The 14364-nt window shown below is 44.4% G+C and overlaps 1 protein-coding gene across 1 annotated transcript in view; it reads left to right on the top strand.

The window, feature by feature from the left end:
• LOC147032697 (transport and Golgi organization protein 6 homolog) overlaps positions 1-11436 on the top strand; it is a 102816-nt gene extending 91380 nt beyond the window's left edge. Inside the window, exon 8 of the mRNA XM_085870541.1 lies at positions 10835-11436. Coding sequence (XP_085726667.1) covers positions 10835-11044 — 210 coding nt within the window. The 3' untranslated portion in view covers positions 11045-11436. The remainder of the gene's footprint in view (positions 1-10834) is intronic.
• Positions 11437-14364: the final 2928 nt, after the last annotated feature.

Genomic DNA, 14364 nt, shown 5'->3' with positions numbered 1-14364 from the left:
GAAGGAAAAACTTGGATTGATGAAGGATGATCAGTCTGCAGCTGGCCTTGGAGGACAGCTTTGCTATGTGGTCTGCCTAGGAAAGGTCATTGCTGATGAGACCGAGACATTCAAGAGTGAAACCTCTTCCTGTGAATGACCAAGGAAATGGTGGGTTTGTTTGACTATCATTCTGATATCATATCATCAAACCAAAGTATAATAATTTTCAGATTAGCGAGAGCAGAGAGTCCAGCATAGGGTTTGGGTCCTGTACAGCACAATGTGGAGGTGTCTGCAAAAAAAAAAAGGAACAGAGGGTTTCCCAGGAGGTCAGTTTATTTTATAATTTGAAAGACGACATCGCTAACAATGATGGATTTCATGATTTGCTTGTTATGTTACTTTTGTTACGGGTTTGCCGGCTGGGTGATGAGGTGCTTCTCGGACCCGTTCCCGACCATTGACCCTGAAGCCGATGGACCCACAGGTCACTCTTCGGCACAACGAGTTGCTCAGCAACCACGGATGCCATCTGAGATGATTAATTTTGGTAGGGTCCTCGCATCCAATTCGCGTGTTACCTTCCCGGCAAATTAATCCCCCCCGGATAGGGAACCGTGCTCTCGACGCCCCACGACGATAACTCGAGAACCGCCGAGCGATCCCGTAAGCAGGATGTCCGCTAGTCACTGACCATCGTGAAACAGCGGGGCAAAACTCCTTTCTACATTTATACACTGGTATCTAAGCAATGGAGAGAGAGGCGATCAGGCAGTTTGGAAAGTTTATTCAAGCTTTTGTAAAGGACATTTATTTACAGAGCAAAGGCAATGTCACGAAGAAAGATCTTACCCTTGAGCACACAAGCCCTTTAGTCATTCATCTTACCACAAATCTACAGACACATGTGCCTCAGTCACTCTGAGGAAAGAAGATGAGCAAGAGGGATAGTCAGAGAGAGATATATAAAGAAGGTGGGGCTTGTTGTCGACCCCTCACTCACCCGACGTAAGGCTGTGGCCTTACATTGGTCCCAATGTGAAAAAGGGAGGAGGAGAGAAAGAAGAGAGTATGATGGTGTGATGCACCGTGTGGGGATAGATGCGGGTGGATGCTTTGTAATGTGTTGGAGGAAATCGTGAATGCGAGTCAGTAATGAAACGGAAGACCAAGAAGGAACCCAAGGAAGTAAAGTGGAGTCATCAAGAGGAACCTAGATAGGATTCTGGTTTCAGCCACTACTACACTACACTCATACCCATGCAGGCGCAGCCAAGTTGGACTTACAGAAAAATTTCTGATCAATTTCATGCCTGAACGTGTCGAGGGTGCAATGATCGATTGCTCTTGTGCATTCCACATGAACGATTAGAAAAGGGGGACAGAAAGAGAAGTTGGTGTAAGTCGGTGTGTCACCGGCACATCCAGGGAAAAACACTGCAGATTGTCAGCTCTCGCTCCGCGGCACCAGTTTGTTTGCTTCCTCAGCAGCTTGCTCTCGCAACTGCTCGCTCTTGTAATGGCTTGGTCTTGCCATGGCTTTCTTATCTCTCGGATGTTCCTTGGATGCATACCAGCCCTGGTCATAGAATTCTCCAGCCTTATAAAGCCCCTGGTGGAGGCATAGTCTGGGGATTAACAGCTCTTCATGCACTTTCCTGATTAGTGCGTTCTTGTTCCCATGCGGTCCTTATTTGTCTAGGCTATGGTCCTGCAGTGGGGTCGATGGCCAATTCCACCCATATGTGGTGCTTTAAGACTCTTTTTCCTGTTGATGAGGTTTTTTTTTACCCCTGGTCCGCACCACTTTCGGCCAATAGCTATTGGATTTGTAATGATATGGGTTCTGTAAAACGTCATGTCGTGCATTGCAAAGTGTGTATGGATGCGCTGCAAAGAGGTGCAGAGAGAGGTGCAGAGAGAGAGAGAGAGAGAGAGAGAGGAAATAAGTGAGGGATATGGGGGTAGAGATTGAGGGAGACAGAGGTGGAGGGGGATGGGGAGAGATAAGAAGGGAAGGGATTTAGAATAAGAGTTACAAAGGGGGGTTTGAAACTTGCTATACAAACGCAATCCATTTCCTTGTCCACGGATATGAGGGGAGAGATAATAGATACGTGCTATCTAAACATAATATGATGGATATATCTAACTCCAGGGTTCTTTTACGTGTTGGATGGAACTCCCTGGGGTCTTCCAAAACCGCTTTTGATTTCTTCCAAAACAAAAACTTTTTTTTTCTCTTTTATCTGCTGCTCTCCCAACTCTTTATAACTTTCCTTGACTATAAATCTCCACCATGAGGCCGTAACATCCTCTTACACTCAAGCTGAAGTTTGCTAATTAAGAGACGTCAATGTACACCACAGGGAGTGATTGCGACCTTCCCACATAGATGGTGGGAGGAAGCTCTCATGTTCTCCATTCTTAATGATTTGGAGCACATTGTCAATCACCCTACCTCTATTCCAGAGCGTCACGACCACTCTCTCAATAATCTGGACTTGTTTTTCACCTCAAATCCATTACGTTATGGTTACACAATTTCACCCCCGATTAGTTACTGTAACCACTTTTGCAAACGGCTCTTCACTTACTATTACTCCTCCTCTGACTGCTCTCTCACAACGCCAATATCGGCACTTTTTAATAGTCTTGACTGGACTGTTGCAGAAATTAATTTTGACTTTCCATGGAAAGATTATTGCCTCTCTTCGGGCGATGCCTCTGCCTCTGCAGAGTGTATAGCTGAAGTTATTGTTGCAGGGCGTATAACATGGAGGCATATAATCCCATTCTCTTCTAATTCATTGTTCCACCATTCCTGCTCTGCAGCCATTCTTCCAAGGGATGTGGCATTTTGGATCTGGAAAATCTCTTCTTCCTCCGACTCTCATTCGGCTTTCATTTCTGCCCAAAATCAATGAAAATACTGTATGTTGTGTTATTCCTGAGGCCAAGCATTCCTTTATCCAACCTCTCCTCTTCTTTCACTAATGAGTCTTTCTGCTCCTTCACCAAATGTATCTTGAACAACTGTCACACTGCCTTTCCTTCACTTTTCCATTCCGATGATACTATCGTTGGCTCGACTGACAAAGCAACTCTTTTTGTTTCTCTTTTCTCCTCTAACTCCACATTGGATGACTTGCATTCTAACACTCCCTGATGCATCTCTTACTAATTCAATGCCCCTCCCTATAATCTCTTTTTGTACAGTCAAAAAAGTACTTCTCTCTCTGGACACAAGGAAGGCGTATGGACTCGATGGCATTCTTCCTTGTATCTCGAAGGAGTGTTTTCACCTGTGCTTGCTCATTTATTTTGCTTCTGCAAAAACCAAGAGTTTTCCTCTTTTCCTGATGACATGCATTGGTACAGCCTAATCTAAAGAAGGGTAATCATTCAAACTCTTCCAACTTTAGTCCTATTGCTCTAACTTCTACTTATTTCCAACTTCTTTGAATGTATTTTTAATTCTCATTTCCTTAAGCTTTTTGAATCTCTGTCTTTTATCTGACCATCAGTATGGCTTTTCACAAGGCAAGATCTACTGGTAATATCCTTTTGCAATGTGAGATCTATCAGTGATGTCCTTTCCTATATTATGAATGTCCGGTCTTCTTTGAGACACTTTGGGGCATCCTTTGTTGTGGTCCTCGAAAGCTTTCAACAGAGTGTAGCATCGGGATCTGATCTCCAAGGTCCCCTCTTTCCGATTTGCTCCTTCACTCTGCTCTCTCAGCGAGCTTTCTCTTTGGTTGTTCCATCTCTGCAATTGTTGAGGGTTCACCCTCTCCCTCCTTCTCTACCCACAGCAGTGTCCATTAGGGTTCTGTCCTGTCTCCTACACTCTTCCTTATTTTTTTTTTAATTTAAATCGATGACCTTTTTTCTTCTATGAATTACCAAATGCATTCGTATGTTGACGACATTATATTCCTCGACTATTTTCACATCTGCTCCATCTTCTCTTGCTCTATCTACGTCTCGTTTTATCACGACGACCTCTATGTGTTTGGATTTGGACAGGATTTCTCAATGGGGAAAATGTAATCAAGTTAAGTTTATTGCTTCTAAAATTCAATTTCTTTCTTTTTCTCTTTCTAAAACCTTAACTTTCCCATTTCCTTTGAAGGCTCCACAATTTTACCACTCAATACAGTAACATACTTGGTATTTCTGTTGCATCAAATCTAATTCCGAGACCTCACATTGTACAAATAGCTAAGTCTGCCTCCAACAAATTGTGAGCCCTGTTCAGATGTCGAAGATTCCTCTCATCTGAACAGTTGCTCCGATTATGTAAAGGATTGATTCGTCCTCGTATAGAGTACCCCTTTCACATCTGGGGAAGTTCTTGACAGATTGAGTCTGAATAGAAGTAATCTGACTTATCAACCCTCCCAATCTAACCTCAAAACTCGACCCACTTGAATTACGCCATAATGTTGGCTCTCATTCCTTTTTCTATAGATATTACTTTGGATTCTGCTCCTGAAAACTGACTGCTTATGTACCTCCACCATTGCCTAGACCATGAAATACTCAGCAAGCCACTATAGTGAAGTGGGAAGCACCCAGTCCAGTGGGTAAGATGGGGACAGAGCAGGATGGGTTGGGCACAAGATTTGGAGGCAGAGACAGAGTTTTGACATTCTTCCTTATCTTGGGCAGAGTCTGCATTACAGCCATTTGTGGTGATGGATCCCAGGGAAAAATAGTGTTCCTTTTCTGTAGTAGGACCTGCTACCAACGACAGTATATGAGAGTACTACCATCATATACTATAGTTCTACCTGTAGAATTTTTGCTTGGGGATGGGATGGAAGAGGGGCACATACCAGAGAAGAACTTGCAAATGTCCTACCATGAGTTATAAGAAGGAGACTAGTTAGAGAGTTGGTCCTCCAGATTTTCAAGAGTTTTTTTTTTTTTTTTTTTTGCTTGCCTCAGGATGGACACACTTGTTGCTATCCTTACCTTACCCACAGATGGATTTGTGTGATGCATATGAAATACAAACTGAGAAGCTTTCAGGGTCAAGTGCTGAGATTCTCGGCACAAAGGATGTCTCGTGATCACCAATTCTGGTAAAAGAAGACAGAAATGAAGGGTTATTGAATGCAGGAAGGAAAGTCATGCTGTAAGTTTGGAGAGACAGATTTGTAAGAGAAATTGTGTGTAAAAGATGTTGTAGATATCATAATGAGGAAGAAGACAATACTGTATGTGCAATTTGTGACGGACAAATTTCGAAAATGCAGCATTAAAAAAAAAAAATCAATAAAAGCTTTTAAAGTAAGAAAAACGAGTAATGAAATGTTATGTTTCTGGTGCGTTTGAGGAGAAGTTGAATTTCTTTGCTCCCAAGTACAACATATGTTTGTTGTTGTTGTTTTTTGTTGTTTGTTTGTTTTCTCATCAATTGCCCTCTGCTGAGATGATTTCAAAACATTATCCCCCAAAAAATCAAAACCATCACGCCAATAGATATGCCTCCGGCAATGATAGATGTCAACCCACTGCTACGTTTGATCTCAATTTAAGGTTGCGTGAAAAATTAAAGATCAGATGAGAGAGAGAAAAGAGAGATAAGTAAGAGAGAACACCAGATGCTTCAAACTCAAGATGTGGCCTGCAAAATTATTTTCGAAGGGCATATTGTTACGAATTTGGAAGCCTTGTGCACACAGACAGACAGCAGTCCCCAAGTTTAGTTATCTCGATAAGTATGTTTATAGTTTGGGTCCCCTACCTGTGTCTAACGGGAATTACATGTGTGCACTGCGAAGTTTCTTTATAGTTGGTTTTTTATAACAAATCTCCTTCACTTCACTTCGCACAGCGACGCCATTGCTCACATGCGTTCGATCACGTACGTGGACGGAGATTTTCATCGCCTCAGCTCCGACTCCACCCCCTTGTCCAATCACGCAGAGAGGGCGACTTTCCCACGACACCCCGGCCAATGAGGGTTGAGATGGCCACAGAGGGCGACTTTCCCATGACACCCCGGCCAATGAGGGTGGAGATTGCCACAGAGGGCGACTTTTCCACGACACCCCGGCCAATGAGGGTTGAGATGGCCACAGAGGGCGATTTTTTTCCCCCCCCCCCCACGACACCCCGGCCAATGAGGGTTGAGATGGCCACAGAGGGCGACTTTCCCACGACACCCCGGCCAATGAGGGAGGAGATTGCCACAGAGGGCGACTTTCCCACGACACCCCGGCCAATTAGGGTGGAGATTGCGACAGAGAGCGACTTTCCCATGACACCCCGGCCAATGAGGGTGGAGATCGCCTCAGATGGCGATTTTCTCACCCCAGACAAGAAAGATATAAAGGAACGCCAGGCTGGGGAGGTTGTTCGTCTTGGGGATCGCAGGTCTTGGTGCTGGCTGGTTTGTCTGGTCCTGGGTCATCGTCGTCTCTGGTCTTATCCTTGGTCTTGGTTCGTTGGTGCCTGGCTGGTTGGAGAGCGCGGTTCCTGGTGCTTGGTGCGAAGACGAAGGTGTGGGTTCGAGTCCCCCCCCCCAAACCAGCTCATGTCGACCAGACCGTACGAGGCGGAAAGGTGCCCGACCGAATTCTTGCTTCAGCTCGCCTTCCCTCCCGAGCTGAAGGGTCAAATAAAGGCCACGGCTACCATTTCTTTTGGGTGTGTGTCTGTGGGCCCAGTCTATAAGTAGCAATTGTTTAAGTGCCTTATACATTGCAAATTGCATTTCTGATAGTCGGTTTAACTCTGCTCTTTTTGTGCTCCCCTGCCCCATTATAAATAAACCCCCAATTGTTAAATGTTAAAGTTCGTTGTTTGTGTTTACTTTCATTGGCCTAGCAAGGTGCGTATTGAGAAATAGTAAGGCCGGTAAGTTGTCATTTGGACCGACAGATCTTGGTAATCCCCGCTCAGTTTACACCCAGATCGGGCTCCGTAAACGGTCCGTTCCGCCCAAGGTCCGTCGAGGGTGTGGTTTTCCCCGGTAGTTGGATGACGTGGGTATTTAGGTATATTGAAATTAGGCAATTAACCCAACCCCACGCCATCAAAATATTGGCGACCACGGTCAGCTAATGGACCCGTGAACTCTCAGACTTATCCGAGAGTCACGACCTAAATTCCGGGTGTCCGGTGGGAGACGACTCCACCGCTCCACCTAGTGATCGTTTATCGTCACCGAACCCCAGCCCACAACAATATGACCAGGCTGCAGCCTCTTCCCTCGCTTCAGACCTTGGCGAAATCAGAAGACGGTCAAACACTTGGAATATGTCTTTCAATCCTGATAAATCTCTCTCCAAAAGGACTGTCTGACAAACCCTCCCATATACTTTCTTCACAATCCTCTTGAGGAAGTTCAGTCATTCAAATTCCAGGGTCTCGCTATCAGCCATTATCTTTTTTTGGCAAACCACATTTCAAAATTTGCCTCCAAATCCAACCGATGACTGGGCATCCTCCGTTGTTCAAAGTCCTTCCTTGACACACCTTTCCTCGTATCCACCTACAAGACCTTCATCTGCAGCTTGATGAAGTACTGCTCTTACTTCTGGACTGGCTCCCCTGCCTCACATATTGCTCAGCTTGACATCATGGAAACCAAGGCCTTTAAGATTATTGGAATCTCTCGCAATGAAGTTGAGTCTATGGGTCTATCACTTCACCATTGCAGACAGGTCGGTGGTGTCTGTCTTCTGCCTCATTTCTTCTTTTGCACCCTCTGCTCTTTCCTGTGCTTTGTCCCCCTCCCCCTCCCTTCCATGAGCCTCGACTATGTATCCAAAAAATGAAATAAAAGACCCAACGTTTCAGGAAGCTCAGACCTGGTTCCAAAAGCCCAGAAGTTTGTGTCATCTTCCATAAAAAGTACATCTAATAGTCACTGTCCATTCAGTTATAAGTTGGCCATTCATTCCCATAAGGGTCATTGTGGACCATAACTACCTTAAACCATTGATATTGCACTCCTCTTTTATTAATGATTCTCCAAAAGAAAAAATAAATGTAAGTTAATTTGTTATTTTATTAACTTTATCGTCATGGAATGCTTATTCTAACAGCATCGACATCTGTCTAACATAAAAGAGGTTGCCACGAGACAAAACACGACATCACGCATAAACCAAAAACTCATTTTAATAATAATAATAAAGCTTGCAACAACATCTGCAATCTGGGACTTCGTTTATAAAATCGTTTTTAAAATCATTTCAGATAGCAAGTAGAAGCTCTGCAACTTGAAACATCTTGGATGATTTTGTGAGGCAAGAGGCATTAACCATTTTAGTTTTCCTTCTGGATGAAATAATAAAATGTGTTCGTGTGCTTGTGCATTCATGTGAGTGGTGAAATATGCTGGCTATCACTCACCCATGAATTTGCCACCCAAACGAGCATGTTCCCTTGCAACATGACTTTGTCATCAACCAGCCAAGCTGTGAAAAATTTAGTTTGACGATAAAAAAACGGTTTAAGCCAGGTCAAATATTATTTCAAATATTAAAATACCATTAACAAGGTAAACATTTACTGACTCACTGGAGCTGTGTGCAGTTTATGTATGTACTGTATGTATGTATGCATGTATGTATGTATGTATGTGTGGGGGGTGGGGAAGGAGGTGGAAGACTTATGATTTTCGCCGGATATCCACCAAATTTTGCAGATGTGTTTGTGGTACCCAGGATATATGCGTTTAACCATGGAGTGCAAGGGAACTCCCAACAAGAGTCATGCACAATTAAGGAAGAAGTGAAAGGAGAAGCTGGTACAGAAAACAGGCCTGAGGCTTATTAATCAATGCCCAGATTGTGGGTTTAGAGCTCCAAACTGTACTTTTTGAGCCAATATCTTCTTCCTTTTTGGAAATGATAATTATTCCCACGCTTTCGAAGAAAAGCGGGAATATTGTGATTGTCTCCGCCGTCCGTCCGTCTGTCCATCCGTCTGTCTTACCCTCTAACTCCTCCAACACTGTTTGAAATATGAACTTGAAACTTTGGGACATAGTAGATATATGTATGGGGAAGTGCACAACACTTTCGGATTTTTGATATGACCCTAGGGGCCGGGCCAGAGGGCTTGGGGTCATGGGGGTCGATAAAGAAATTGTCTTGTAGCTTTTTAAATCAAACATATTTATGAGTTATGCATTTAACATCATATTTTTTTAAACACATGATGATCAGAGGGTGCTTGGGGAGGGGGTATGGGGTACTTAGGCCTGTCACATTTGCCACGGCGGCCGTGGGGTCTCCAAAATTTACGGCCACTAGCAATTATACGGCGGCCGCAGTATTTCCACGGTCACACAATGTAGCAGTCACACATGTTCTTATTTTTCGGGGAGCCGCACGGCGTATAGAAATTGTGAAGACCGAAAACGTGGGGGTGCCGTACGGTCTTTGATTTGATGTCGCACGGTGACCTTAAGGGGGCCCTGCGGTGGCCATAGAATTTTCAAGGTAGCCTCAAGGTGCCCGCAAGGTGACCGTAGGGGGGCCCGAAGGCGAACGTGCGGCCAGACGGACTGTAACGATTGGGCTCCTTTTTTTATTTATTTATTTTTTTTGTTACCAGTTTTTTTTTTTTTCGGCTTGTCGAATTGCGACGGCGAACGTAGAAATGGAAAAAGTTATAACTCCGTGTTATAATTCCACGGCGACCTCTACGGCCTGTAAAAGATAGCCAAACGGCGTAGGGCCACCCTGAGGCCACCGCAGAAACTCTGCGGCCGCCGCACGTTTCTGTCAATTCAGAGGGCGTACGGCCCGCCGTAGAGCCGTAGAGCGAATCCTCACCGTAGAGCAAATGTGACTTAGGCCTTAGCGGATAGGGGGTCAAAATAGCTCCTCCTACACCGTTTGAGATAGGAACTTGAAACTTTGGGACATAGTAGATATATGTATGGGGAAGTGCACAACACCTGTCGGATTTTTGATATGATCCTGAGGGGCCGTGCCAGAGGAGGTGGGGTCATGGGGGCTGATTTTTTTAAAGTGTATTTACTATTGTACATGGTAAATTCTTTTATGAAGAACTTACTTATGTGGCCCCCATGAGTGACAGTCACAGGTTTTACTGTATTTATCTAATTGATTATGAATAATTATTATAATTAATATTATACACAGTTCATTCCTATGATTAAATTGATGCACAGTTCTATAATGCTGGACAGTGTTAAATTAATGTTTCATGAAATGTTGACATGCTTGCAATGACTTCTAATTTAGTAAACATAGTAAGTCTTTGGTCATAAAGCACATCAAATAGAAAAGAATAGTCAATCCATTTTGCAAGATAAAATTTCACGTAGCGTTAATGGGACAAAGCAGTGCGCGCGGGAATATGTGATGGTGTGCCATTGACAACGTAGTTCAAGTTTAAATTTATCATAATTTTGAGCTCATTATGTTAACAGTTGTTTGATAAACTTTCTGTGATGAGTTGACACATGAATGGACTCTTTCTTTTATGAGGAAGCATACTAGCTGGTAGACATTTTTTGGGGGTCAGCCACGATGAGCATATATGTAGTCATCATGGGTGATTTTAAGTACAGTAAACAGGTTCTTGGTAAATCCCTCAACATCATAGTCCAGGTGCCCTCCTGAGCGAACTGTTATAATTGAGAGAGTGTATCATTTGTTTGTGTATGAGTATCCACAATGGTGCATATTATTTGAGATTTGTCTCTTTGCTCGTTTGCACAATTCCCCTCAGAGGTTGCGACCAAAGGCCACAACCTTTCAAGGGAAGTATGCAAGCCATTAAAATTTGTTTGATTGTTGCTCGAGATTTGGCTATCATTTGCCGATGCTTTTGCGATGCTTATTTTGTCCAGGTCCTGTCTCTGCTGCACAGTTCAGATGGACCAGCAGCTCGATGCATGCATCATGTGGCAGTGAGGGTGGTTGTAACTTTAGCCAGGGAACATCCAGGCCTTGCCAAGCATCTCCTGCTGGATCCTCTGGTCGAACCCCTTGTTCGGTGCCTCGAGAATAATGGTTTGATCCTTTTTCTAATTGTTTTTGTATTATTTAAAATAAATTAACCTATGGATAAATTATCACAGACTCTGTTAATCGAGAGACCCCACTCTTAATTAGAAGTGAAAATAACAATGTTTGGAACTTTCCAAGTATGTAGTCAAGATTTATAGAGCTAAGGGATTTTTTGTTTTGTTTTCGTGCATACATACCAAGGAGATTTTGCAGCGAAGATTTAACTATTCAATTATTATAATTATGACTGAAGCCATGTTTCTTTGATGCAGCAAAACCATTTTGCTTTGTTGTTCAGATAACCCTCTCTTACCTACAATGTCTCAATGATGGTGATCTTGGGGCATCATGATGATTCATTTGCTGAAACGAATTGATTTGTTTGGGGTTCAAGGTTTGGTTTATTAAAAACTTTCATGCATGTTACATTAACAATGGCGGTGGCCTAATGTGCAAACCTACACATGGGGTCAGGTTCATAAAAGTACACGGTTGGTTATTTATCTCTGTTATTTTGCAGTTTTTTTGTTGCTTCAAAATGAAACTAAGAAAACACACATTTAGGTTGTAACAATTTATTTTTCAACATTGGTGAGGAATTGTAGTAAAGATTAATTTCACAGAAGCATTAAAACGTCTGTTGTCTCCCTCCAGTCCTTCAAGAGCGCTGCCCACCGTCTTGTGCTTTCTCGTATACCCACACATGCCCGCTTCTACTCGCTGAACACCTCCCTCCCTCTCGGGCACTTACTTTCTGCCTTTGGTAGCATCCACTCAAATGCCATGTCTGTGTTTCCCTGTTCCCCTTTGATCCTCTGTCAGTCCAGTGAACCTGCTGCCTTCTTTCACTTACCTCTTCCACAAGCCTTGTTGTCTGGATCAAAAAGATGATGAAAGTCATCCTTTTTTTGATGATCGTAACACTTGTAAATTTGCTTTGGTAGTGCTGGTGGTGCTTTTCAGAGTTAAACTTTTAGTTGGAGGCAGTTTAAAGTAAACTTTTCAGAGAAAGATTTGGTGGATTCGAACAAGAATTAAATCTGTGTTTAAATAATGTTAGATCATGTGGGATCATTTTGTTTCATTTCAGTTGTCAAAATAAGGTGAGAACGGTGTGAAATAATCAGGGAGTATAACCTGAGTTTTACAGAAGGAAACTTGGAAGAGGGAGTGGGGGGAGAGAGAGGGGAGAGTCAGTAAGATGCAATATATATTGCACTTTAGATAACACGTTTTTTTTCTTTCTTTTTATCCCATCCTGAGATGGTTTTTTCCTTTTCAAAAGGACAGACTCTAATTCTGAGGACTATGGCACATTCTTTGCATCCACACATTAGTACAGATATTTCCTCCTCCAACTTCAAACAGAGCATCCCATGCTGGCAAACGACTTGTAATTAGGTCAAACCTTCCTGCATAAATGCTTGGCAATTATCCCTCTGCAGCTGGCTGCCTGGGTGGTTGCCCGCCAGGCATCTGCCATCGGATCGGTGGCCACCTTTTTTTGGGAGTGTTCCTAATATTTCTTAAGTTTTAGAATAGACCACACGAAACCTCTTTAGTTTTATAACAGACTGTGCTGAACATATTGTAAAGAACTGAAATAAATTAAATGGCAATCTGCAAGGAATAAACCAGTAGTTAAGCTCGTCATACAACCCACTTGTAAGACCGAATGATCGATCTGGCTTTGGATGTGACTTGTGCTACCGCAGCTGAAAGGAAGGGGTGCTTCGATGTTCTCATCTTTCATCTGCGTAGCCTGCCCGAGTACAAAATTTAGTTTGACAGAGGATTCCTACAGCCTACCTGGGCTCTTGTGCCTGCCATTATGATTGGGTTATGTGTCAAAAGGTTGGTTTGCAGCTTTGACAGGAAAAGTAAGCCTTTGCCTTTGCTTTTAGTACATGCATGACGGTAGCACAAATTAATATAACTCGATGTTGACACTCCCCCCTCCCCATTCCTTTCCAACTTTCACTTTTTCACTGAACTTTTATCATAACAAAGACCATTTTATATATTGCATATCTGTAGTTCAGTTTGCTGCACATTTCTTCCTGAAGTAACAGATAAATCCTGAAAGTTAACTTTACTTTTAGTATCCTAAGAGTGATGAAGTTCAATTAATTTTTTTATTGCAGACTCGCAAATAAAACCTGTCATTTGGGAATATTGCTGATGGGAATATTTGGTTGGGGGGGGGGTGGTGTGGGTAAGGGGGGAGGGAGAGGGTGAGACCTCACCAACCATCGCTATACACTCTGGAATGGGGGAGTTAGTGAGGAGAATGGAGGACAGAGGGAGGAGGAGAAGGGGATGTTTTGGACATGTGTTTGTTAGGGGGACTTGAGGGAAGGCAGGGTGGGTGGTGGGTGGTAGTCCTCTTATGCTGGCACTAGTACAGGATTGAACGAAACTGGGAATGTTAAAACAGCACGTTCAAACAGGTCATACTACACAACACCTGGACACCGCCCAGAGACATCCGTGGGGGTGGAGGGGCTTTGGGAGGAGGTGAGCATGAGGGAAGGGGAGGAAGGGCGTTTTCCTTCAATTGGTAAAAAAGCCATGCCAGTCTTTGTGCGTTTATTTAATTTCCACACATAGGATAAGTTCTAGAATCTCTTAACATGAGATGAATTGTGGAATTGATCACAGCAGCAGTTCTGAGTATTTTTTTTTTTTTAAACAAGCTTTCATTTGTCCAATTCGCACATCCTTTAACACCCCTTCCTATCTGTGACCTCTGGAGAGCTTTTCGGTGGATGAGGGAGTTTGGGAGGAGTAGCAAGAGAGGGCAATGGAGGCAGCATTAGTGAAGGGGGAGGAAGCGTGAGGGGAGGGAAAGGGTGCAGCGTGAGGAGAGGGAGAGGGGGCAGCTTGAGGGGAGGGGGGAGGGGCCAGTGTGAGGGGAGGGAAGGGGGCAGTATGAGGGGAAGGGGCCAGCATGAGGGGAGGGGAAGGGGGAAGCGTGAGGGGATTGGGCAGCATGAGGAGAGAGGAAGGGGGCAACATGAGTGAAGGGGAAGGGAGCAGCGTGAGGGGAGTGGGAGGAGAAGGGGCCAGCCTGAGGGGAGGGGCAGGGGGCAGCGTGAGGGGAGGGGAAGGGGACAGCGTGAGGGGAGGGGAAGGGGGCAGCGTGAGGGGAGGGGAAGGGGGCAGCGTGAGGGGAGGGGAAGGGGGCAGCGTGAGGGGAGGGGAAGGGGGCAGCGTGAGGGGAGGGGAAGGGGGCAGCGTGAGGGGAGGGGAAGGGGCAGCGTGAGGGGAGGGGAAGGGGGCAGCGTGAGGGGAGGGAAGGGGACAGCGTGAGGGGAGGGGGAGGGGAAGGAGGCAGCGTGAGGGGAGGGGGAGGGGAAGGAGGCAGCGT

The sequence above is a fragment of the Eptatretus burgeri genome, chromosome 2 (genome assembly GCF_056783735.1).
Source record: "Eptatretus burgeri isolate ZD-2024b chromosome 2, Ebu_testis_v1, whole genome shotgun sequence".
NCBI lineage: Eukaryota > Metazoa > Chordata > Myxini > Myxiniformes > Myxinidae > Eptatretus > Eptatretus burgeri.
The sequence above is the reverse complement of the archived record's forward strand: the minus strand, read 5'-3'. Positions and strand labels throughout refer to the sequence as shown.